Raw genomic sequence first — 24,725 nt, 5'->3', positions numbered from 1 at the left:
GGCTTCTCTCCTGATTCTGTGTGTTACAGATGAGTAATGTAATGGTTGGCTCTCACAATTAAGAGATAGATATTATGTGGATGTAAAAATGTAAAGTGATGTTATCGTAATATATCCCCCCATTGTCCTCTTTCCCCTCCCCCTTGTAATAACCTTGGTAGTCAGGGCATTTGGGGAGGGCTGGCTTGTGACCAGGAGGTGGGGTCTAAAACACCTGACCTCCAATCAAGATGTAAGAAAGTAATCTCCAGCAATGGATAGCAGAGAAAGAGTTGACTGACCAAACTTTTGGAGGGGCTAAGGCTATCAAAGGCAGAGTATCTCTTTTGTAGATGAGGATGTGGCTGCAAGTCACAGAGACTGCCAGTGCTGAACATTTTTCCTTGTTCAGTCCTCTGTTAAGGTTTAATAAACCTTTAAAATGTTCAAAGTGAGAGTTGTTTCTCACATGTGCAATGCTGTGGGCCATTTTCTTGATGTGGTTTCCTTTGCTTGGGTGCCATCTGAGTGCTCACTTGGGCTACAGGCTGTAGTTGCTTAGGGGAATCTTGGAGTTACTCTTGGATCCCGTGAACAACAGGGTTTGGCCCAAGAGGGCAATTTGTGCTGCTTTGTGGCAGAGGAGAACTTCCCAGGCTATTTTGTGTTTGCTGTGGGGAAGGTTGGTTATTGCTTTGCATAAAGTCACAGACCAGCATGGAGCGTTTGCTTTGTGATGTCAGGGCATGGTTGCCACGTCACAGTGGTGACATGAGAAGGTTGCCTTGGTGCACGGAAGGCCTCAGTGTCAGAGCAGTCCTAGGGCTTGCTCAGAGCAGGAGCACCCTGCGCCTTGAGGCATTTGTCAGTGGGCAGCTGCACACTGACAGGAGCCTTGTTTGTTCTAGTGTTGGAGCACAGCGTGCAAACTTGCACAGAAGTGCTACAATGATTCAGCAGCTTGCTGCTGCAGTGGTTACTGTTTATGGCGTGACTTATTCCGGCTATTTTCTGACTCACCTGGCACGTAAGTAGAGATTTCCCCTCTACTTAGATTAGGGTGTAACATAACCTGGCTTTTGTATGTCTTCCTGCTCCTTCTTAGTGACTGAGCTGATTGAGAAACAGAAAGAGCATTAGGATGCCACTGGTTTAATAAAGCTCCTGTCAAGAGGTTCAGCTAAAAAGGGGGTGTCTGTAGCCACAGGGGCAGCATTGCCAGGGAACCTGCAGGGGTTCCCTTCCCTCCACGGGAGAGTCTGTGGCAACAGGGTCTGTCATTTCCTCAGTTTGCTGGGACAAGCAAGACAGCTTTGAAAATGTAGACTGGGAGAACTTCTCGGAAGGCCTTCTAAAAACTCTGTTGTTCCCAGTTGCAGTTGTTCCCAGAATTCAGGGAAAGCTTCTTTCTTTCTAAATTTGGTCATGAAAGAATTTGATTGTCCAACTTGACCCTTTACCTAGTGCTAAAAGAGTGATTCCCTTTGCAATGAAGTGCAAACTCCAAACCAGTGAGTGTCTCCTCCTGAACCCTGCAGCTGCTGCTGTGCTGTTTCACAATAGAACTGCCAAAGCTCAGAGGAATTTTGGGGAAGCTTTTCTGGGCAACTGTTTACAGCAAGTTGATGAGAATTAGTGCATGCAACTGATTTTTTTTTTTTAAACCACCTGAAGGAGAGGATTTTAGAAGCTATTTTAAGTGTTTACTAGAACAGGAATATTGAGTGTTAATGAAGAATTTGTATTTTCTTGATCGTGTTTGTATTCCTTTGCTGACTAAAGAGGTCAAAGTGTAGGAACAAGCAAGAACATTGTCCTGATGTCTTGGTGGCTGTGTGAATGAAATGTGTCTCCTGGAGGGATGTTGTGAAAGGGAAAATAATCTCTGTTTGAATTGACTTCTTGTGTGGGATTCACCAGCTCTGGAACTTTTCTCACAGCATCTGATTCATTTTCCCTGCCCACTACAGGTCACATAAAACAGGTATTCAGCGGAGCTGATCCTGAGGTAAGTGAGAAAGGGAGATTTCATGTTCCTCCTATTTAAAAAGTCGGGAGCAAGCTGTCACCTTGGCTAGTAGCAGAAGAGTATAGAGGGCCAGCAAGGACGGCCAAAAGAAAATCCAGAGAGAAAAGCCCAAAGAAAATAAAAAATAATTTAATGAGTTAAAATAAAAAAAAAGAAAAAAAAAAAAGTGGATATTTCCTAATTTCAATCTCAGAAATCTGAAGAAGGAGAACTGAAGAATTTCCATAGATGCCCATATGACAGTGCTCAGCACAAGGGCTGTTGCCCTGCCAAACCTGCCCTCAGTGCATCCAAGTGCTTTAGACACTGGAGTGGCTCACTTGCATCCTGGGGCTTGTAGGTGTTTTTGGTACGCCAGGAGGAGAAGCTCTGTTCTTTTTCTCTTTCTCCAGCCAGCAAGGGGGCTTCTGCACAACATTTCCTGCCCTTTTCCAGTCCTGGATGGGATTCTGACCAGTTCTGGTTTTCCCTGTCTGCAGCAGCAATAGCAATGGCGTTACTGGCTCTTTGCTACTTGTCCATTTCTGAGCTTGCAAGAAATATAAGCTCTGTTTTACAGATACAATGTTGCTTGCTGATAGCAGACAAGAAGGAATATCCAATTCATAGCCATATAGTGTTGAATTGGCCTGTTTTAATGGGATTGGAGTGACTGAGAATGCCATTGCTAACACAGTTGATGAGTTCTCCTTACAAGATGTGGTTGTAAATGCCAGGAGAAATGAGGTTAGAAATGGTAGGTAACTGGCTGTCCCTCATGCTTCTCTCTTGACACAGGTGACAAAAGCAACAGCCATCTCTCCCCTGGCTCCCTCTGCTCCTGGAGAAGAAGCCAAAAAGGAGCAAAGGGAGCAAGATGACCACGAGGCTCCAGCCGTGGTCACAGCCCAGCCTGATCATCCCAAGAGAGTAAGTGCCAGTTGTGGGTGCTGCTGTCCTTAGTGCAAGGCAGAGGTGCAAGTTTCTGAGCAGCCAGCACTGCTGTTGCTGGCTGAGGAGGCGGAGTGCTGGAGTCCTGCAGGACGTAGCCATTTCCTGCAGGCAGTGCCAGCTGGAAATTGGCCTTTGGCCTGTCATGTCGAGGCACCGAAGAGCTGGGGGCTCTGGGTGGGCTTTTGGCTGCCTGGCTGAGTGCAGCTCTATGTCTGGGCTTCTGCAGTGCATTGGCCAAGGGCACACGTGGTCGTGCTGCTGGTCATAGGGATTTGTTTGTATGTTTTTCCCTCATGGAAAGTTGTGTTTGGCTTGTGGAAGTGTTCTGCAGTTTTCTTGAGGAGTTCTTCACTCGTACAGACTCTTTTGGTCCAGCTGTCTTTTACCTTTTGATAAGCTGCAAGGAGATGATTGTGCTGCCTGTGAAGCCATGGGGGGGCCATTCTTGTCCCGTGTGGCCAAGGAAAGGAAGCGTGTAGTTGCGAAGCCTTCTGGTGAGGCAAAAGGCAGAAGGGGCGAGTTTCTGTGGCTCCCTTTAGCAATGAAGTCTGCAGATTTGGCAAGTGCCTTGGAGCCTGGGGTGGGGGTGAAGGTGCAAGTCCGTGAGTGCTGTTTTGTGTCGCTCAGAACAGGAAGGACATCTAGAAATGTTGGATGCAGTATTTGCAGTCAGATGGGCAGCTTTGTGTCTAGGGAGCTGCATGGGCCAAAAGGAGGCAGGGCTGCTGCCGGTCCAGAGCAGCTGAGCAAGAGCCAGCCTGTGGCCAGGTGGCCAAGAAGGCCAAGGGCATAGTGGGCTGTGTCAGCAGCAGAGGGGCAGCAGGAGCAGGGCAGTGAGCGCCGGCCTGTGCTGGGCAGCGCTGCGGCCGCAGCTGCAGTGAGTGCTGCGTGCAGTTGTGGGCCCTGTGAAGCAGCAAGTCCTTGAGGGGCTGGAGCGTGTGCACAGAAGGAGACAGGAGCTGGCCAAGGGTCTGGAGCAGCAGCCCAGGGAGGAGGTGCTGAGGGAGCTTTAGCCTGGACAAACAGAGGCTGGTGAGGGACCTTCAGATTTTCCTCACTCAATCAAAATATTTTAGCCACTTTTGGAATTTACTTTTTTTTCCCTTTTTAAAAATTGTTAATTTTTCTTTTCTTGGAGGATGAGGCTTGTTCATTTTCTTTTTTTCCCTACCATGCTACTTTTCCTCATTATTTTCTGCCCTTTTACAGTACTTGTATGGGTTGGTTAGAATTTTAATTTCCAATGTGTCACTTCTGGGGAATTAAGTAGTTTTTCATGAGATGACATCATTCCGTACAAAGATCATGGTGCCGATGGATCTGTTGTTGTTCCAGGCCGGCCAGTATGGCATTAGAGATCAATTTCAGGTTATCAATGTCTGTTCCTTATTGCAGACCAGGGAATCAGAGTATGTTTTGTTTGGGAATTGAGCAGGATATCAATGGCCTTTCATTCCAACTGGTCCTCAGAGATCAGAGGAGCAGGGAGGGGCTGTGCTTTATTTCTGATTACAGCCAATTTAGCAGTGTCATTGTGGTTGAGTCCAAGAGAAGAACTTTCTCCAGCACAGATGCACAAAGAGTGCAGTTCCCAGTGCAATCTCTGGGTCAGACCAATTTCCATAAGGACCCACACACTCCAGGTTCCCCAGGAATGTGGTTTCTTGAAGCAATAGAACAGCAATATCAGGATTGTTGCTGACTGGGGGCACTGGCTACCAAGTGTTGATGTGTGCAGCAACAGAGAGGACAGTAAAGAGAGATTATATCAGTGAGATCTATCTGTCTATGTTTCTATCTGTCTATCTATGTAACATTTACATAATTGAATTTTCCCAGCTCTGGCACAAAGGATGTCGGAGGTGCAAAGCTCACCTAAAGCATCACTTTCAGGAGAGGATTAGTGACATGTTCTGTTGACCGATTCTGAGCAGGCAGAGATGTTTCCCCCTCCAGACATGGTGTTTTTTCCCCCTCAGAGCTGTTTTCCTCCTCCGGCCTCTTCTGCCCTGAAGTCCCCACTTAATTCTTCAAATTTCTGCCTGTCCTAGAGAGGTGGAACAATTCCATGGTTCAGTGGTGTTTGGTGACTCTGCTCATACATGCATTACATGACACACAGTTTCCTTCACTGGCATCCCCAGGGGTGTGTAAGTGCATTCATTATTGGGGCCTTATGAGAGTCTCTGTTACTGCTGGTCAGAATTCTCAGCTGACAAAAGAGGGAGAAGAAACACCTTGGTCATCTTCCATATACTGAGGTGGCCATAGAGGCTCTGTGACTTCCATCAGAGGATCTTTGCAGGCATCCTTATCTCCTGAATGACCAGGATTTCTAACAAGAGTGTAGATGTCAGAAAGGCAGGAATGCTGGTGCAGGCCTGAGGAGAACGTGAACTGCAGAAGTGTCTCTCACAAGGGCTGAGCTCAGCCAGGAATCCACCTGTAGAGCCAGGATGGAGCTGTGGGACAGGGCTGGGTGTCAGTCACTACTGAAAGACAAAGAGGACATGGCAGGAGCAGAGGGAGGCCCTCACCAGAGCCTTGAGGAATGCCACACCTTCCCTGTCAGCTGCCTGACAGGCTGTTGGAGCTTCAGTGCCAGATGGCCCCTGATTGTAGTGCCAGGCTCACTTTGGAATCTGTGCCTCCCCTCGGGCAGAGAATGACCCAGGAGAGCAGCAGCATAGAGCTTTGGGAATGTGTGAGCCCATCAGCCTTTGAGTCTTGGCTCACAAATATCACACGGGAAGTCAAAACCCATCTTCTCTTGCTTTCTGTGCAGGTCTTTGTAGAGAAAGAGCAGGATGAGACTCCTTTACCAGAGATGCCATGCCAGGCTCAGGGAGAGCTGTTCCCAGCCCGAGAGCAGGAAGAGCAGCTCAGGCAGCAGGTGGAAGAGCCACAGCAGAATGGCCAGGTAAGCCTGACTGGCCAGGTGACAGAGGGAAGGGCAGGAAGAGGGGCATAAAACAGAGCTCTTGGGCCTGAGGAGGCCAGGACTCCCTCAGGCACTGAAAGCACAGAGCCTTGGAATCTGCAGAGATCAGCACTGGGACAGGAGGGTTGCAGTGGAAGCAGAGGTGGGTAGGGAAGCAGAAAGAAGTGGCTGAATAGATGTGGTTTTGAGGCTGCAAGAGGAAAAAGCTGATCCTGATGGCAGCTCCCAGTCACTTGCTGTGCATTTGTGTGTACAGAACATCAAGTCAGAGCCCCAAGCAGAGCTGCCTGAAGCTCAGAGTGCCATCATGGCAGTGAAGAGGAGGAACAAAGATGAGATGAGAAGAATTCCAGAGGAGATGAATCACCATCAGCACAGGGGCCATCAACAAAAACAGGTACGTGTAAGAGTGGCAGTCACTACACTCATGAAACAGCGTGTTTATTCTTGTTTACAGACCATCAAGGAAGATGTGCAGGCAGAGCTGCAGGAATCTGGGGCTGGGGACAAGGCAAGGGAGAAGAGGCTGGAGGACGAAATGAAAATCATCAGAGAGAAACTTAACCGGCTCCCTTGGGCTCTGCAAAAGCAAGTGAGTGAAGGAGGAACAGCCACTGCTGACATCTTGCGAGAAATAAACGCTCCGTTTTGCAGAGACAATGTTGCTTGCTGATAGCAGCCAAGGAGGCAAATCAAATTTGTAGCTATATAGTGTTCTGTTGAATTGGCCCGTTTTAATGGGATTGGAGCAACTGAGAATGCCATTGCTAACACAGTTGACGAGTTCTCCTTACAAGACATGGTTGTAAATGCCAGGAGGAATGAGGTTAGAAATGGTAGGTAACTGGCTGTCCCTCATGCTTCTCTCTTGACACAGGTGACAAAAGCAACAGCCATCTCTCCCCTGGCTCCCTCTGCTCCTGGAGAAGAAGCCAAAAAGGAGCAAAATGAGCAGGATAACCACATGCGCCCAGCCGTGGTCACAGCCCAGCCTGATCATCCCAAGAGAGTAAGTGCCAGTTGTGGGTGCTGCTGTCTTTAGTGCAAGGCAGAAGTGCAAGTTTCTGAGCAGCCAGCACTTGCTGTTGCTGGCTGAGGAGGCGGAGTGCTGGAGTCCTGCAGGACGTAGCCATTTCCTGCAGGCAGTGCCAGCTGGAAATTGGCCTTTGGCCTGTCATGTCGAAGCACCAAAGAGCTGGGGGCTCTGGGTGGGCTTTTGGCTGCCTGGCTGAGTGCAGCTCTGTCTCTGGGCTTCTGCAGTGCATTGGCCAAGGGCACACGTGGTCGAGCCGCTGGTCCCAGGGATTTGTTTGTTTGTTTTTCCCTCGTGGAAAGTGTGTTTGGCTTGTGGAAGTATTCTGCAGTTTTCTTGAGGAGTTCTTCACTCGTACAGACTCTTTTGGCCCAGCTGCCTTTTGGCTTTTGATAAGCTGCAAGGAGATGATTGTGCTGCCTGTGAAGCCATGGGGGGGCCATTCTTGTCCCGTGTGGCCAAGGAAAGGAAGCGTGTAGTTGCGAAGCCTTCTGGTGAGGCAAAAGGCAGAAGGGGCGAGTTTCTGTGGCTCCCTTTAGCAATGAAGTCTGCAGCTTTGGAAAGTGCCTTGGAGCCTGGGGTGGGGGTGAAGGTGCAAGTCCTTGAGTGCTGTTTTGTGTCGCTCAGAACAGGAAGGACATCTAGAAATGGAGGGTGCTGTATCGGAAGTCAAGTGGGCAATTCTGGGAGCTGCGTGGGTCCAATGGAGCCAGGGCTGCTGCCGGTCCAGAGCAGCTGAGCAAGAGCCAGCCTGTGGCCAGGTGGCCAAGAAGGCCAAGGGCATGGTGGGCTGTGTCAGCAGCAGAGGGGCAGCAGGAGCAGGGCAGTGAGCGTTGGCCTGTGCTGGGCAGCGCTGCGGCCGCAGCTGCAGTGAGTGCTGTGTGCAGTTGTGGGCCCTGTGAAGCAGCAAGTCCTTGAGGGGCTGGAGCGTGTGCACAGAAAGACACAGGAGCCAGGCAAGGGTGTGGAGCACCAGCCCAGGGAGGAGGTGCTGAGGGAGCTTTAGTCTGGACAGCGGGAGGCTGGTGAGGGACCTTCAGGCAGACTTCCATCTATCCATCCCTACATGACAGTGCTCAGCACAAGGGCTGTTTCCCTGTCAAGCACGCCCTCAGTGCATCCAAGTGCTTTGGACGCTGGAGTGTCCAAAGTGGGTGACACTTCCATCTTGTGCTTTCTCGGTTTGTTGCCTTGTTGGTTTGCTAGGAGGGGAAGCCCTGTTCATTTTCTCCTTCTCCAGCAAGCAAAGCTCCTTCTGCACAACATTCCCTGCCCTTTTCTGGCTCTGGTGAGAGTGTGATCCAGTTTTAGTTTTCCACCTCTTCAGCAGCAGTAGCAAAAGGCATTGCTGTCGCTTTCCTACTTTTCCATTTCAGAGCTTTCAAGAATGGAAAGCTCTGCTTTGCAGAGATGATGTGGCTTGCTGATAGCAGCCAGAGAGGAATATCAACTTCCTATCCATAGAGAGCTCGGTTGAATTGGCCCGTTATAATTTCGTCAGTGTGACGTAGAATTCCATCTCTACGAAATCTCATCATTTCTCCATAGCAGATGTGGTGGTACATCTGAAAAGAAATGAGGTTCTAAATGATCGGTGACGGCCTGTCCCTCATGCTTCTCTCTTGCCACAGGTGACTGAACCAACAGCCATCTCTCCTCTGGCACCCTCTGCTCCTGGAGAAGAAGCCAAAGAGGAGCAAATTGAGGGATATGACCGTGAGCCTCCATCGCCGGTCACACCAGAGCCTGAATATTCCGAGCCTGTAAGTTCCAGTTGTGCGTGGTGCTGTCTTTAGTGCAAGGCAGAGCTGCAAGATTTGGGCCAGCCAGCGCTTGGTGTTGCTGGCTGAGGAGGCGGAGTGCTGGAATCCTGCCAGGACCTAGCCATTTCCTGTAGATAGTGACAGCTAGAACTTGGCCTTTGACCTGTCATCTGTTGGCACCAAAGGGCTGGAGCCTCCTCCAGTTGAGCGTGTGGCTGCTTGGCTCAGTCAAGCTCTGTCTCTGGGCTCTGGCAGTGCTAAGGTCAAGGGTGCATGTGGCAGTGCTGGAGGTCCCAGGGCTTGTTTCCTTGTTTTCCCTTTTTGGGAAGGTGTCTTTGGTTTGTGAAACTGGTCTGCAGTTTTCTTGAGTAATTCTTCAGTTCTACAAAGTCTTTTGGGCCAGCTGTCTTTTGGCTTTTGATAAGCTGCAAGGAGAAGATTGTGTTGTCCATGAAGCTGTGGGGGGCCATTCTTATCCCGTGTGGCCAAAGAAACAAAGTGCTTAGTTGCAAAGCCTTCCTGTGAGGCAAAAAAGCAGAAGGGGCAAGTTTCTGTTGATGCACTTTGGAATGAAGTCTGCAGCTTTGGAAAGTGCCTTGGAGCCTGGAGTGGTGGCGAAGCTGCAAGTCCTTGAGTGTTGTCTTGTGTCGCTCCAAAGAGGAAGGACATCTAGAAATGGAGGGTACTGTATTTGAGGTCAAATGGGCAATTCTGTGTCTAGGGAGCTGCGTGGGTCCAAAGGAGCCAGGGCTGCTGCCGGTCCAGAGCAGCTGAGCAAGAGCCAGCCTGTGGCCAGGTGGCCAAGAAGGCCAAGGGCATGGTGGGCTGTGTGAGCAGCAGAGGGCAGCAGGAGCAGGGCAGTGAGCGCCGGCCTGTGCTGGGCAGCGCTGCGGCCGCAGCTGCAGTGAGTGCTGTGTGCAGTTGTGGGCCCTGTGAAGCAGCAAGTCCTTGAGGGGCTGGAGCGTGTGCACAGAAGAAGATGGGAGCTGGCCAAGGGTCTGGAGCAGGAGCCCAGGAAGGAGTTGCTGAGGGAGCTTTAGCCTGGAGAACTGGAGGCTCTGGAGGGACCTTCAACTTTTCCTCAATGCTTCCAAATATTTTAGTCACTTTCAGGTGTGACTTTTTGTGGGTTTTTTTTAATTTCTATTTTTTGTTTTGCTTGGAGTGCAAGTCTTGTCACATTTTCTTTTTCTCCCTTCTAAGGCACATTTCCTCATTATTTCTTGCGCTTTTATGGTACTTGGACTGGATCTGCTAGAATTGTGATTTCCTAGGTGTCACTTTTGGAGAATATAATGTTTTTTCTTGTGAAGTCATCCTTCAGTGCAGGCACCTTGGTGCAGAAGAAGCTGTTGTTCTTCCAGGGTAGACAGTATGGCATTACAGACCAGTTTGAGGTTATCAGTGCTTGTGCCTTTCTGCAGCCCAGTGAATCAATGTGTGTTGTGTTTGGGAATTTAGCAGGATATCAATGCCTTTGTATTTTGCTGGTCCTGAGAGTTCAGAGCAGCTGGGAGGGGCTGGGCTTTATGTCTTATTACAGCCACTTTAGGATTGTCAGTGTGGTCAAGTCCAAGAGAAGAACTTTCTCCAGCACAGATGCACAAAGAGTGCAGTTCCCAGTGCAATGCTCTGGATCAGATCACTTTCCATAAGGACTTACACACTCCAGATTCCCCAAGAGTGTGGTTTATTGAAGCAACAGGACAGCAATCTCAGGATTGCTGCTGAGCAGGGCACTGGATAACCAAGTGTTGATGTGTGCAGCAACAGAGAGGACAGTAAAGAGAGATTATATCAGTGAGATCTATCTGTCTATGTTTCTATCTGTCTATCTGTCTATCTATATAACATTTACATAATTGAATTTTCCCAGCTCTGGCACAAAGGATGTCGGAGGTGCAAAGCTCACCTAAAGCATCACTTTCAGGAGAGGATTAGTGACATATTCTGTTGACCGATTCTGAGCAGGCAGAGATGTTTCCTCCTCCAGATACGGTGGTTTTTTTCCCCTCAGAGCTGTTTTCCTCCTCTGGTCTTTTCTGCCCTGAAGTCCCCACTTAATTCTTCAAATTTCTGCCTGTCCTAGAGAGGTGGAACAATTCCGTGGTTCAGTGGTGTTTGGTGACTCTGCTCATACATGCATTACATGACACACGGTTTCCTTCACTGACATCCCCAGGGGTGTGTAAGTGCATTCGTTATTGAGGCCTTATGAGAGTCTCTGTTACTGCTGGTCAGAATTCTCAGCTGACAAAAGAGGGAGAAGAAACACCTTGGTCCTCTTCCATATAACTGAGGTGGCCATAGAGGCTCTGTGACATCCATCAGAGGATCTTTGCAGGCATCCTTATCTCCTGAATGACCAGGATTTCTAACAAGAGTGTAGATGTCAGACAGGCAGGAATGCTGGTGCAGGCCTGAGGAGAACGTGAACTGCAGAAGTGTCTCTCACAAGGGCTGAGCACAGCCAGGAATCCACCTGCAGAGCCAGGATGGAGCTGTGGGACAAGGCTGGGTGTCAGTCACTACTGAAAGACAAAGAGGACATGGCAGGAGCAGAGGGAGGCCCTCACCAGAGCCTTGAGGAATGCCACACCTTCCCTGTCAGCTGCCTGACAGGCTGTTGGAGCTTCAGTGCCAGATGGCCCCTGATTGTAGTGCCAGGCTCACTTTGGAATCTGTGCCTCCCCTCGGGCAGAGAATGACCCAGGAGAGCAGCAGCATAGAGCTTTGGGAATGTGTGAGCCCATCAGCCTTTGAGTCTTGGCTCACAAATATCACACGGGAAGTCAAAACCCATCTTCTCTTGCTTTCTGTGCAGGTCTTTGTAGAGAAAGAGCAGGATGAGACTCCTTTACCAGAGATGCCATGCCAGGCTCAGGGAGAGCTGTTCCCAGCCCGAGAGCAGGAAGAGCAGCTCAGGCAGCAGGTGGAAGAGCCACAGCAGAATGGCCAGGTAAGCCTGACTGGCCAGGTGACAGAGGGAAGGGCAGGAAGAGGGGCATAAAACAGAGCTCTTGGGCCTGAGGAGGCCAGGACTCCCTCAGGCACTGAAAGCACAGAGCCTTGGAATCTGCAGAGATCAGCACTGGGACAGGAGGGTTGCAGTGGAAGCAGAGGTGGGTAGGGAAGCAGAAAGAAGTGGCTGAATAGATGTGCTTTTGAGGCTGCAAGAGGAAAAAGCTGAGCCTGATGGCAGCTCCCAGTCACGTGCTGTGCATTTGTGTGTACAGAACATCAAGTCAGAGCCCCAAGCAGAGCTGCCTGAAGCTCAGAGTGCCATCATGGCAGTGAAGAGGAGGAACAAAGATGAGATGAGAAGAATTCAAGAGGAGATGAATCTCCATCAGCACAGAAATGATCAACAAAACCAGAAATAGTGGCAGCCACTCCACTCATGAGACATCCTCTCTCTTGTTCTCTACAGAACATTTACAAACAGATGCCGGCAGAGCTGCAGGAAACTGAGGCTAGGAACAAGGCAAGGGAGAAGGGGGAAGAAGAAATAATTGAAATCATCATAAAGAAATTTAAACCCGTCCTTCAGGAAAGAATGCCTCTAGAAGAGAAAGTGAGTGAAATAGCAATAGCCCCTGCAGTCACCAAACTGGTGCTTCCTGCCATTCTTGCCTTTCCTCTGCCCAGCAGGGGAGGGGTGGGGTGATGCCTCTTAAATGCCACCTTGCTGAGGCCTCTATCACAGCTGCTCTGAAGGACACTTCCTGGTCTGCTGAATCTCAGATGTTGACTTGGACAGTGGGATTAGTCCTTTTTACATCTTGCTCAGAAGTCATCCAAAAAAAGTCCTGGTGACTTCTTCCAGGTCCCCTTGTTTCTTGGGTTTTTTGCAGGTGTACATGGTCACTCAGATAGATTTGGAATACAAGCCACAGGCTATCTGTATCCCTTGTGAATCTGCTCCTGTCCTGTTCTTTCCCTTTCCTCACAGTGGATGACTCCTGGCTGATAGGGACAAGCTGTAGTCTCTGACTGCTTTGTTCTGTTTGCCTTGAGGTGCATGTGTTGACATCCTACCTGGCAGACTACAAAATGTTCCAGCAAATGACAGCAGACCAAGAGCCCCGAGGCTGGAGTGAGGTCCAGGAACCAAACCAACCAGAGATGCTGCAGGATGAGCACATCCCGAGGATGGTGGAGGAAAAGATAATTCCACAGCAGGAGGTAGAACGTTAGAACGAGGAGCTGCAATGTGTCTGCAGCCTAAGAGGGGGAAAGGAGTCCTTGGGAGGAAGTGGAGTGGTCATTGCTGCAGTCATCCTTCAGAACATGAAACTGGCCATGAACTCGAGTTAAACCAGCCTTTGATTTTTGCCATTTGGTTTCACAAGTGGACAGCCAAACCAATCCAGTTGAAGAGCTCTGCATGTGCCTGACAGCAGCTTTCCTAAGGGCTTGCATTTGAAATGGGATCTCAGGGCAATCTCTGCCAGCCACCTTTCTGACATAAATTCATTTTTTGTCCCAGATCTACACCGGCTTTGTCAGTGAAGCTGCTGCAGCAGCAGCAGCAGCACCGTCCCAAGGAGCCTTTGCTCTCCAGCCGGAGAAGTGGAGCTGGGGCACTTGGTTCACCTCCTGCACTGACCCAGCTGCCGCTCAGCAACAGCGGATCGAAGATGACTCCCTGCAGCAATGGAGTACGTCTGCTGTCTTTCTTGTCTGAGCAACAGTGTATTGTGTGCACGTGTCAGCATAGCTGTTCCAAAGGGTCCTCCTCAGTTTGGTGTCACAAGGACATTTAGGACTGCCCACAGGAAGTGCTGGCAGTGCTCTGAGGCAGCGAGAGAGCGCCTGGCTGTTCCTGCTGCCTCTGAGGGCAGCTTAGACTGGGCTTCCCTCTGGGCTGAAGGCAGAAGCAGGGATTGTTCCTGCATCAGCAGAAGGCTGTGACTGCTGAGTGCTACCCATTGGCCCAAGCCCTGCTCAGATCAGTCTCTCGGAAAACACATCAAGCCCTTTGTGATTCTGCAGCACAAGGCATTTAATCTGCTCCTTGCCCACAACAGCTGCCAGTGCTGTGCTCTCAGATAAGACCTGGTGGGGCTGAGAGCAGAGCCCAGTGGATTCTGGGTCTACTATCAACTGTTGGGACAAGAAGGGCATTGATCTGCACCTCGCTGTGTCTGATCTCAAAGCCCATCCTGTTGTGTCCTGAATGGGGGCAACAGCTTGTACGGGGCTCAGGCTGCCTGTGGCTTCTTCCCACTTCTTGTCAGTGTTCCCTCCTTGGGCTTTGCCAGCCTTGTTGTGGTAGCTGCCCTGTCCCTGAGGGCTGGTGGGACTGCAGAGGCTGGAGCCTTCCTTAGCTGGGAGAGTCCTGCTGCTGCCCAGCACTGCAGCACGGAGCTGCCTGGGGCAGCAGCCCCTCGTCTGGGCCGGCTTCTGCATCGCACGGCCTGGCCTCAGGAGAGGGTCAGCATCTCCTCTGGCAGCTGTCTGTGTCATGCTGGTGCCTCAGGAGCACTGCTGTCCTCTCTGCCCGTGCCCGCCGTGCCGAGTTGGGAAGATGGGGATGTGTGCAGTGCCCAGAGGGCAAGTGCAATGGGAGCGACTGATCCGCGCTGTCAGGGTGAAGAGAAGCAGTGTGGTTCTTCACGGGGGCACAGGCCAGGGCGTTTTTGAGCTCAGCCTGCTCATAAAGGGTGAGGGTGCTGATGCTGAAAGTCCCATCGGGATTGGTTATAGCATGAGCTGCTCTGGTTTACAAACACAGAGGCATTCTTCTGGTAAACTGCTGCAAGGTGGAAAAGATGAGAACACTTGGCAATACTCCTGCTGTTTTGAAATTGGCATCTGTTCAGAGGAATTGATTCTAGATGTCAAGGTGCATTTAATTTTAGCAAGTAGGAAACCTTTTGTTGAACCTCACAGTGCTTTTTGTGAAGCAAACAAAGACACTATTAGTTCAAGGTCTCCTTAATGTTTGTAGATGACAAACTTTCTTGCCTTGGTATCTGTTTTCTTCTGGTCTCTGTCTCCTCTGAATCTATCTCCCTGTGCTTCCCTGTGTGTCCGCTGTCAAGAGGTCTCTCTCTTCAAAGGATGCTAGAAAATCAGTCTCTGTGCCAGCCACTTGTGCTGCAGAACATCTGCTTTCTTGTTGTTGTTCCTGTTCCTGTTCTTGTTAGTCATCTGTCCACAAAGGGAGGGCCCCAGGCAGTGGGACTGCCTTTTGTATCCCCTAGAAAGCGGGATCTCTGCTTTCAAGTGAGCATTTTGCATTTTGTTTCCTTCAGGGAGAATGGTGAAGATGGAAAATCCCATGATGAAATACACGGAACTGGAATATATTGGCAGTGGGTGAGTCCAAGCAATGTTAATTTTACAAAATTATGCACCAGGATTTTTGCTGGTGGAATAGCTATCATGTGTGAATTCAGACAAGCTACCAACGTGTTCAGACACTGGGCTTAGATTGTTAGTGCTGATCAGAATTTGTAAATGTGGTCAGAAGGCATTGACAAAGACATCTCCATGTTTCCAGCGTCCTGCAGGTCTTAGGCATTTACAGCTGAGATCTCCTGTGTGGGTTGGCTTTCACTGCAAGATCTAAATGGCTTCTCTTTCTTTGCTGCTATTTTGTTTCTAGGACTTTTGGAGATGTTTGTAAAGCACTCGACACTGCCACAGGAGGAGAGGTAAATGCCAACAGCTGCCGCAGACTCTGCTGCACTCGAGGGCTTTCCCTCTGCTGTGAGCTGGGGCTGGAGCTTTGGGTAGAGCTGTGCTGAAAAGGCACAAGAAGCACAGACTGGTGCCAGCCTGCAAAATACATTTGGGGCTTTGTCCTTCTCAGCTGCCAGAAGGAAGGCGCGGAGGGCAGCGGTTCCTTTCAGAGAAGGACGCGCTCACTCGCTCTCCATGGCTAAAACAAAGGTGGTGCCTTAGAGCACCTCACTGTCCTTTGAGGCTACAGCTTCAGAGTCCTGAATTCTCATTTCTGGCTGCCAGCCAATCCATCTGAAAGTTCCTGGTAGTTCCTTAGCCACCTGCAGTGCTGCACTTGGGAATGCACATAGGGAGAGATCTGCAAGGCCCTAAAAGCCCTAAGCCCTGCCCATAGCCCAGGATGTATCCACAGAGTATCAAGGCCTGGATTACTTCTTCTGAATCCCATACAAAGCAGCAGAGGGTGTGGTCAGAGCTTTGTGGGTGATGGTTGAGACATAATTGTTACCAAATGGTCAAGGTAAAACATCAGTGGCCCCACATGTCCTGTAACTGGCCCCCAAGGCAGCAGAGACATGGGCTGTTGGGATGTCTGTTCCCACTAACATGTCTAATCACAAGGCGGTTTGGCACGGTTTGGCTGTGTCCTTCCAAAATCACTCACTCCACGTGAGAAGTTGTTCTCACGACACCAGCTGTTACTGTTACTGATTTTCAACATCATTTTAGGTGGCCATAAAGAAAATAAATCTTCAAGAACTGATCAGAAGGAAAGTAACCTTTAAGGAACTCATGGTCATGAAAATTAATAAGCACCCAAACATTGTGAATTATTTAAAGAGGTGAGTGGTTGTTGTTTTATCCCTGCAACGTTTGTTTACAGACTACATTTGTTTACAGTTAAAAACCCACTGTGGTCACCAGCAGAAAATAGAGCTGTTAATTATTGGTTAATTATTATTGCTCTACTTATCTCCAGTGGATGGGAAGAGAGTGCATTAATCTACCCTGGCAAACACAGTTTGAAAATTTTTCAAAACATGGGTCAGCCCTATTTTACCAATTCAATACCCTGTACGTTCACTGACTCCACATTCTTTTGAGGCTCAATTTTTTCAAATTTTTCTCAGCACCTTTTAAGTTCTGATAAACCATCTATAGAGGATTTCCCTTGGATTGTTGTCCCTTTTCCTATGCTATGCATGCCAGGAAGACTAGGTGCTTATTTCCAGAAATAGCATGTGTGACAGGTTTTTCACCTGGGCTTTTATTAAACTGCACTTTTTGCTTGCTGGCCATCTAAGCCATCTCCTTTTTCACAGCTGTGCCTTTCTCCTTGAGACTGCACAGACTGCAAACAATGCAGAGCTGATAGGGAATGTCTATTCCTTTGATTCTGTTGTCATCACAAAGGCACCTGGAAACAACCGTTGTTGTTTCCAAAGAGCAACGAAGCCATGCATGTTTATCTCCATGCCCTTGTTTCCTTCTTTCAGCTACCTTCTGGGTGATGAACTCTGGCTGGTTATGGAGTACATGGATGGAGGTGCCCTGAGCGATGTCATCAATGAGATTCACATGTCTGAAAGAGAGATTGCAGCCGTCAGTCGGGAGGTCAGCAATTCCATCTGTGCTGCCGAGGGTTTGGGCAGGATTGTCTGGAAAACAGGGGCTGGGAACTGGGGTGATTTCATGCATAATGCTTTGTTTGTGTGTTGCTGCTATGCTAGGGGCAAGCAAAAGCATCTCAAGTGAAATGCCTGCCAGTGCCCCTGCACTCACTGTACTGTGTTCCTGTACTCTTATCTCCTGCTGTTGTATGCTGGCTCTGTCTCATATCTGTGTTTGCTGTTCCCCACCTTGCCTCTCTAAACCTTTACCTTGAGCCTGTCTGCACTGCATTTCTTGCCTGTAAAAGCAAAGGTGCTGGGGGCAGGATTTGAAACTAATGGCAAGGAGAAAGACACTAATTTCTCACAGTCCTCAACTGAAAAGGATAGTAGTCACACAAATTAGAGTTTGCTGCAGGAAGGTGACTGATGTAATACTTCCAAGTCTGCACTGAGGAGAGCAATAAAACCTTTGTCATGCAGCCTCCCACCCAAAATGATCCACTTCACGCTGCAGGGGTTTTTTATTTCTTGGCAAACCCTTGTCTGGAGAGAGCACATCCCCTGCAGCAGCAGTCATCCTGGCTGGTTTGCAGGGGACAGTCTACAACAGCAGGTGCTGTTGCTCTTTCAAAAGCTGACACGCCTTTCCTTAGAAAGGTCCTGCTCTGCAAGTGTTGCAGCAGCAAGCTCTTCCTCTCAGTGGCACTGTGTTCTGCCATCACTCCCCATTCCCATGGGGAAAGGGAATCTTTTAGAGCTGTTTCCTTTATTGTGTGATGAAATCACATCACTTAGTTTTGCCCTCCTGTTTCTGTTTCCTCTCTCAGTGCCTGCAAGGACTGGATTTTCTTCACTCCAACCACGTGATCCACCAAGATCTGACGAGCAGCAACATCCTTCTCAGAACCGATGGCTCTGTCAAACTGGGTCAGTGTATTCTTGGTCAGGTGCAGCATTCCAGGGATGTGGGTGTGGGACTGATTTTGAGTGGCTGCCAGCTCCCCAGAAATGGTGCTGGTGGCAGTGCAGGGACACCAGCTGTGAGCTGGTGACACAGCTGCAATGTGCACAGAGGCATGACAAGGAACCACAAGCAGTCAAGAGTGGTGTTGCTCTGTGTGTGTCCCTTCCAGAGGGAGGGAGCTATAAGTCTCAAGCTTCAGGAAAAGAAAGGCCACTGCTGGAGGTAGTGTAAAAAAATGATGGTTTTTTTTTTTTTTTTGAAGTGGACAATTCCTTATTTCACTTGGCTAAAGCCCTGAGAAAATAGAGTAGGGACGGATTTCCAGCAGATGACACAGTGCATACTTAGACTGAGAGTGGGGAATTCTTTTCCTTGCTTTCCTAATTGGAGCTGGCTTTGATGTTTGTTGTTTTCTCCACAGCTGACTTTGGCCTCTTTGCTCAGCTCACCCCTAAGCAGAATAGATGGAACTCCATGGCCGGCACTTTGGGGTGGATGGCGCCTGAAGTGGTGACAGGTCAACCATATGGCCCCAAAGTGGACATATGGTCTTTTGGAATCGTGGGCATTGAAATGGTGGAACGACAAGTTCCGTACTGGAAAGAAACTTCTGGCATGGTAAGGAGCAAATACTGACTGATCCCTATGTCTTTCTCACCTGTCCCGTGTTCTGTGTGCCATTGGACAAAATCCCATTGCCATCTGCTGGCATCACTTCCACCAAGATCCCCTCCTAAAAATGTCCCTGCAGCACATCAGCATCTGCTGTAGATTTGGATTTCCCTTTCCATCAGAAGGGAAGTGGCAGTTCAGAAACCTAAGCAGTTCAGACACCTAACCAGTTCAGGAACCTGCCATTTAGTCCTCCAGGCATGCCTGACATTTCTCATTTGTTTTTTGAACAATGTTGGAGCTCTCTCTCTGAAGGACAAAAATTTTTCAGTGGAATGGTTGGATGTATGATAAATATCCTTCAAAATTGAGGTTGAATTGTCCTAGTTTCAATTTTATAGAAAAAGAAAAAAGAAAAAGAAAAAAGGAAATTGAAAAGGAAGGGAAAATGGATAAGAAAAAAGGGAAAAGACAGAGAAAAAGGGAAAGGAAGAGGAAAAGGAAGAGAAAATAAAAAGAAATAAAGGGATAGAAAAGGAAAAGAAAAGGAAAAAATAAAAAGAAAAAAGAAAAAGAAAAAGAAAAAGTGAAAAAGAAAAAAAGAAAGAAAAAGAAAAAGAAAAAGAAAAAGAAAAAGAAAAAGAAAAAGAAAAAGAAAAAGAAAAAGAAAAAGAAAAAGAAAAAGAAAAAGAAAAAGAAAAAGAAAAAGAAAAAGAAAAAGAAAAAGAAAAAGGAAAAGAAAAAGTGAAAAAGAAAAAAAAAAAGAAAGAAAAAGAAACCACCAAAGCAATGCCCAAGCAGTTCTGCTTGCTTTGCCCTTTATTAACTAAAGCACATCAATTTTCTTCCATTCCGTAGTATCTTTTACAAATCCTGTGGGTCTTCAAAACTTTCAGGCTTTCAAATCATCTGTCCATTGTTTAGTCATGTGTGTGGGTGGCCTGGAGAAGTTTAGGATGTGTTTTGCTCTGACTGCAGTTGGAATTGTATGCCAACCCTTGGCTGTTTCTTGGTGCTTTAACAAGTTGGTGAGCTTGCAGCCAGGTGCCTGGGCTGGGATCCACCGTGGGCAGTCGGCGCCGGTGCTGTGTTTCTGCAGCACAGGAGCAGGGCCATCCCTGGGCTGCACAGTTCTAATGGCAGTGAGGACTCCAGATCCCCACTGTGTCCAGTGGCTGAGCTCAGCTGCAGAGGGACAGGATAAAACCCTCTTTTTGACCTCTGGTGGCGTGGGAAAAGTGAAGGAAATTTTCCTCTGGGTTGAAGAAGAAAGTCTCTTTGGTCACCATTTATTTCAGTGCCCCTAGCACAGAGCTCTTACTATTGTGTCATGGTTGGAGGCTGGCACAATGCCAGTGCCCCCATGAAAATATACTTTCTCTAGTGGCTTCTGTGAGATGTGATCAGGAACAGAGTAAAGCAGGCTCTAACTTAGGAGGAAAGGAAACAATCTTCATTAACTACAATATCTAAAAAGGAACAGACACAGAACTAAGAACGAAAACCCTCTAAATACATTCCTCCTCTTCCCCCCATTTCCTCCACAGCATGAAATAACACCTTAGATTTCCACCCAGTCACCATTTTTCAGATAATCAACTTTCAGTCCATCACCACCCCTTCAATAATCAACTCTCAAGTCTGTCAGGGAGAGAGGAGTCCCCCCTTGCCCCATAGGCTTCCCCCAGAAACACAACTGAAACCTCTTATGTTTTCATGTCAGTCGTGGCACCGCTCAGAGAACATCTGCCCTCGTGACTTTTTCCCTCCATGTTCAGTGCTCTCACCACTGCACATGGACCAGGACTGCTTTTAGGGTTCCCCGTTTAAGGATGTCTCATCCAGTTCCAAAAAAGCAGCAGTCTCTCAGCTTTGGGACACCAGTCCCACCCAGATTTCACCCCCTGGGGCTGAGGGGCCTCGTGAACAGAGATTTTCCTCTTCACTAGAGACAGAGGGCATTTCATGCCCTCCTCAGCCGTCTCTGTTCACACCACTGCTTCACTGCACTACTCTCTTTGGCTTCAAGACATTACCTCCCCCTAAATGCAGTCTCTGGGTCACAGGAAAAACATGGGTTTGTCCATGGCCATACAAGAAAAAAGTCCAGCCCAAGGCCAGTCCATCATCTCTTAACCTAGGATTCTTCTCACTTCTTCTGACTTTCTTCACCTGCACCAACTTCACGTCCAACTTCTCTTGCTTCATCTCTCTCTCCTCATTCAAATTCAGGAGAATCAGTATTTGTAAGGCTTCCATTATTCTAGAAAGGGTTTAAAATCTTTGCCTCTGTTTGCCCAGAACTCCCACGGACGCTGGTTCCCAGTGCCGCATCCCCCACTTCTGGCCGGCCGTGCTGCCAGCACAATATCAAACCTCAAGGCATCACAGGCACTGGCTCTCTCTCTCTATCTCTCTGCCGGGGGGTGTTGGAGGGGGCCCGATGCTTCTCAGGGCTCCTCCACCCTTCCATCTTACAAGGCCTTCACCCCCCTCCTCTGCCCAAGGCTCCAGCCTCCCTCACCCGGCCGCAGGGCTTCCCCTCCCCAGCCAGCCCCAGCTCTGACCTCCTTCACGGGCCAGAACCAAGAGAGTTCTGCTGGCAGTTTTCTGATTTTAACCCCCTGGGTTCTCAGAGGCATCCATACCTTCAGTGGCCAAACCAGATGCCAATATTCAAATCCAAGCAGTGATTGGTTTGACCACAACCTCCTAAAAATCTCACTTCATTCTTAACCTGCGACACAGGCATATTCATGGAGAGTCCAAGGCCTCTTTTCATTATTTCTGTCTATTTTAGATCAATTCTGCATCTGCATTTTTTCAAGAGGAGGAAAAAAAAAAACTTGATGATTTTTGTTTTATGGCAGCTGTGCTCAAGGGACCAACAAACACAGCAGAGATTCTTTTCATGTAATAATTCTTGGAAATAGTATAGATAGAGCAAACTCCCCCTTCCAAATTGCCTGCCAGGCAGGTGTGAATCGTAAGAGAAACAAAACATGCTTTTTGGTGATGTAGTTCCCACTGAGTAGGTCAGTCAATGAAATCAGCTGCCAAGGCAAGATCTGAGGGATGTTGGAAAAGCTGTGGTTGCATCAGGGTCTGGGCTTTTGGTTGGTAAAGGAAAGTCATCTCTGGGTCTCTGCCTGGGCAGAAACTGCCACTGCAGAATGGAGCTTAAACAATGGGCTCAGGCACAGCAATTACAGATGGGAAAGAAGCAGGTGGAGCCTCGTGTTTCCTTTTTCCCCAGCCTCGACTCGTGATAGATATACGAGGGACACCAAGGCTGTATCAGCCCAACCTATTTTCACCTTGCCTGCGTGACTTCCTGAGCATCTGCATGCAGACAGACGAGGCACGGCGCTGGTCTGCCAAGGAGCTCCTGCAGGTAAAATGCAAAGGGGCTGCAGGTGAAACAGGGTGCGAGGGATGGGCTCCTCCTCCACGGAAGTCCAAGGCATCAGATGAGCCCCCTTCCTCCTCACCTCCACTCTTGGTGCTCTTCAAATGAAAATGGCGAGGAGTCCTAGACTGGGCTGGGCTGGCAGGGCCCTGTAAAGGTCATCAGGTGCAAGTGTCCTGCAATGCGCAGGGACATCTTTAAAGAGATCAGATTGCTCAGAGCCCCTTCCCACCTACCATGGAATGTTTGCCCCATCCCTGCCCAGGGATGGGGCACCTGCCATCTCTAAGGGCAACATGTGTCAGGGTTGCATCATGCTCCGATTAAACAAGATTTTCCTTAGACCTAATCTGACTCAATCCCCATTATATATTATAAATATTATCTCATGTCCTATTGCAACTGTTAAAAAAGGTGTCCCCTACTTCCTGAGAATCCCCTTTGAAATACTGGAACATAGCAATGAAGTCTCCCTGGGGCCTGTTCTCCTCTAGGCTGAATAACTCCAGGTGTCTCAGCTTGTCCTCAGAAGAGAGGTGCTCTGTCCTCGGACTGCTTCTGTTGCCCTGTTTTGTAATTTGGTGGTGTGCCCCATTTTATCCAATGGCAAAAGAATTGAAGTAGAGCAATGCAGGGTACAGAGACATGCAAAGGTGGTGCAGGAACCCAAGGAAGCCAGGCTGGCTGAGTGGTCAGAGATTTGGCTGTGGGCAGGAGGGGCTGTGGGGGGCTCACTGTGAGCCTCTGAGGGGCCCTGGTTTGTGCCCCCAGCCCACCCTTGGAGGCTTCTGGCCAGCAAACAGGGAGAGCTGAGAGGGACTTGTCCCAGCCCCATCTGCTGCCTGGCACGCTCAAGCAGACAGGAACTGGCCCAGGGTTACTGCCAGCTCGTGTGGCAGAGAGGGAAGTGCAGCAGCCAGTGCCACTGGGCTGTCCCTGCTGGGAAGGAAGGTGCCATCCAGCACAGGAGGGGCAGGGCATGGAAAGGTAGGCACTGCTCTGTCTCCCTGTGGGAATCAGCACAGTGCCTGTTGTTCAAAGACAAGGACCAATGTGAGGCTTTGGAGTTTCCTGAAAAGAAGAAACTCCAAGGACAGAAAGCAGCATTTCTAGAGCACTGGCAGGGCAAAAATCCCAGCGAGATGAAGACACCTGGTTAAATGGATGAGTGGGATTCTGGGCCAGGTTTGCCTGTGATGGCAAGGTCCTACACATGATGATTGAGGTGCAGATGGTCCATCTTTCTGGATCTTTCTAGGAGCCCCGTGAATCCTGCGAAGCACTGAGTTTGGAAAGTCATGGTTCATTGACTTCTCTTGATTTTCTGTTTTCCTTGGTGCAGCATCCATTTGTAAGATCTGCTGAGCCTGCATCCAGCCTGGTGCCACTGCTTGTTGCAGTGAAGAAGAGGACAGAGACAAGACAAGACATCAGCACCACTTAGTTATCAACAAGCTTAGAGCAGGATTGTAGGTTAGGATAAGGGTTAGGCTTAGGCTTAGGCTTAGGCTTAGGCTTAGGCTTAGGCTTAGGTTTAGGCTTAGTTTAGGCTTAGGTTTAGGCTTAGGCTTAGATTTAGGCTTAGTTTAGGCTTAGGTTTAGGCTTAGGCTTAGGTTTAGGCTTAGGCTTAGGCTTAGATTTAGGCGTAAATTTAGGTTTAGGTTTAGGCGTAAGTTTAGGCTTAGGTTTAGGCGTAAGTTTAGGCTTAGGTTTAGGCGTAAGTTTAGGCTTAAGTTTAGGCTTAGCTTTAGGATTAGACTTAGGCTTTGGGTTAGGCTTAGGACTAGGTTTAGGACTACGGTTACGGTTAGAGTTAGTGTTATGACTAGGTTTAGGTTTAGGTTTAGTGTTAGAGTTACAACTAGTCTTAGGGGGCTAGGGTTAGGGTATGATTGTGTAATAGGTCTGCCAAGTAGGATTTGAAATTAATAAAATATTTCAAACCACAACTCTCCTTGTAATTTCCGTCCTTCTCACTCTGTGAATAAGCTCATGATTTCCTTGTAAATTGTCTGTTGTTTCTTAAATGTGGAAGTCACCCCTACGGTGTCTGGCATGTTGTGAAATTGGGGAATGCTCATCTTCATTTATTCTCTCCAGACCATGCTGCTTTTGGAATATGACCCACTTGTCTGGTTTTGGTCAGCTGTGGTACCTCTATTTGAGGTAGAAAGGGCAATGGCATTTACATGAAAAACAAAGGAGGAATGGGACAGCCCAAATACTATATGTGGATACAGGCTCTCTGCTGTGACTCAGGAGCATTCGAGTTCCTGCCACTTGGATTTGTATCCCCAAGTGCAATCTCTTTGGTGGAAGGAGAGCCTTGCTCAAGTGAGAAAGCAGAAGGATCAGAGCCGGGGCTCTGAAAGGTCTCCTCTGGTGCAGAGCTGGCAGCGCCTGTGAGGTGAGAGCGGGCCCGGCCTTGGCCGGGGTGCAGCCCCAGCAGAGGCCTGGCAGAGCCCGGAGCAGCCTGAGCCTGGGCAGAGGCAGGCTGGAAGGAGGCCCTTGGAGCTGCAGGAGGCAGCAGCCGGGCCCTGGGTGCCTCTTCCTGGCAGCGGGTGAATCCTCCGCTCTCAGAGCCCATGTGGCAGCTGGCTGCTCCCGAGGGGAAGCGTAGCCGTGCTGGGCACAGCCCAGACTGGAGGCATTGGCCGTCTGGAGTCTGCCCAGGAGCAGAGAAAGGCCAGGGGCAGCCCAGGGCCAGTGGCCTGGCTGAGGATTCCTACTCTTCTGCCGGCTGCCCTGTGACTCC

At 49.0% G+C, this 24,725-nt stretch overlaps 1 protein-coding gene across 2 annotated transcripts; it reads left to right on the top strand.

Annotated features, from left to right (window-relative positions):
* Positions 1-767: 767 nt before the first annotated feature.
* Positions 768-23,919, top strand: LOC135293057 (uncharacterized). Of its 2 annotated transcripts, XM_064407062.1 has the most exons (19): positions 768-1,006; positions 1,950-1,987; positions 2,786-2,917; positions 5,727-5,861; positions 6,139-6,474; positions 6,760-6,891; positions 8,547-8,678; positions 11,503-11,637; positions 12,109-12,252; positions 12,696-12,863; positions 13,168-13,339; positions 14,939-15,002; positions 15,292-15,340; positions 16,101-16,213; positions 16,868-16,985; positions 17,812-17,911; positions 18,370-18,566; positions 21,817-21,954; positions 23,312-23,919. In XM_064407062.1, the coding sequence occupies exons 1-19, from the start codon at positions 928-930 to the stop codon at positions 23,411-23,413; spliced, it is 2,484 nt and encodes an 827-aa protein (XP_064263132.1). In that variant the 5' UTR covers positions 768-927; the 3' UTR covers positions 23,414-23,919. The 2 variants fall into 2 exon arrangements, with proteins under 2 accessions (XP_064263132.1, XP_064263133.1); XM_064407063.1 differs by lacking the exon at positions 8,547-8,678.
* The last annotated feature ends 806 nt before the right edge of the window (positions 23,920-24,725 follow it).

Source organism: Passer domesticus, unplaced genomic scaffold, assembly GCF_036417665.1.
Source record: "Passer domesticus isolate bPasDom1 unplaced genomic scaffold, bPasDom1.hap1 HAP1_SCAFFOLD_66, whole genome shotgun sequence".
Classification (NCBI taxonomy): Eukaryota; Metazoa; Chordata; class Aves; order Passeriformes; family Passeridae; genus Passer; species Passer domesticus.
Note: the sequence above shows the minus strand (reverse complement) of the source record. Positions and strands in the feature narration are given on the sequence as shown.

Coding starts and splice junctions, on each gene's coding strand:
- LOC135293057 (XM_064407062.1), top strand. CDS start 928: ATGATTCAGCAGCTTGCTGCTGCAGTGGTTACTGTTTATGGCGTGACT. Junction 12,864..13,167: donor AGATAATTCCACAGCAGGAG/GTAGAACGTTAG, acceptor TTTTTGTCCCAG/ATCTACACCGGCTTTGTCAG. Junction 15,003..15,291: donor CTGGAATATATTGGCAGTGG/GTGAGTCCAAGC, acceptor TTTTGTTTCTAG/GACTTTTGGAGATGTTTGTA.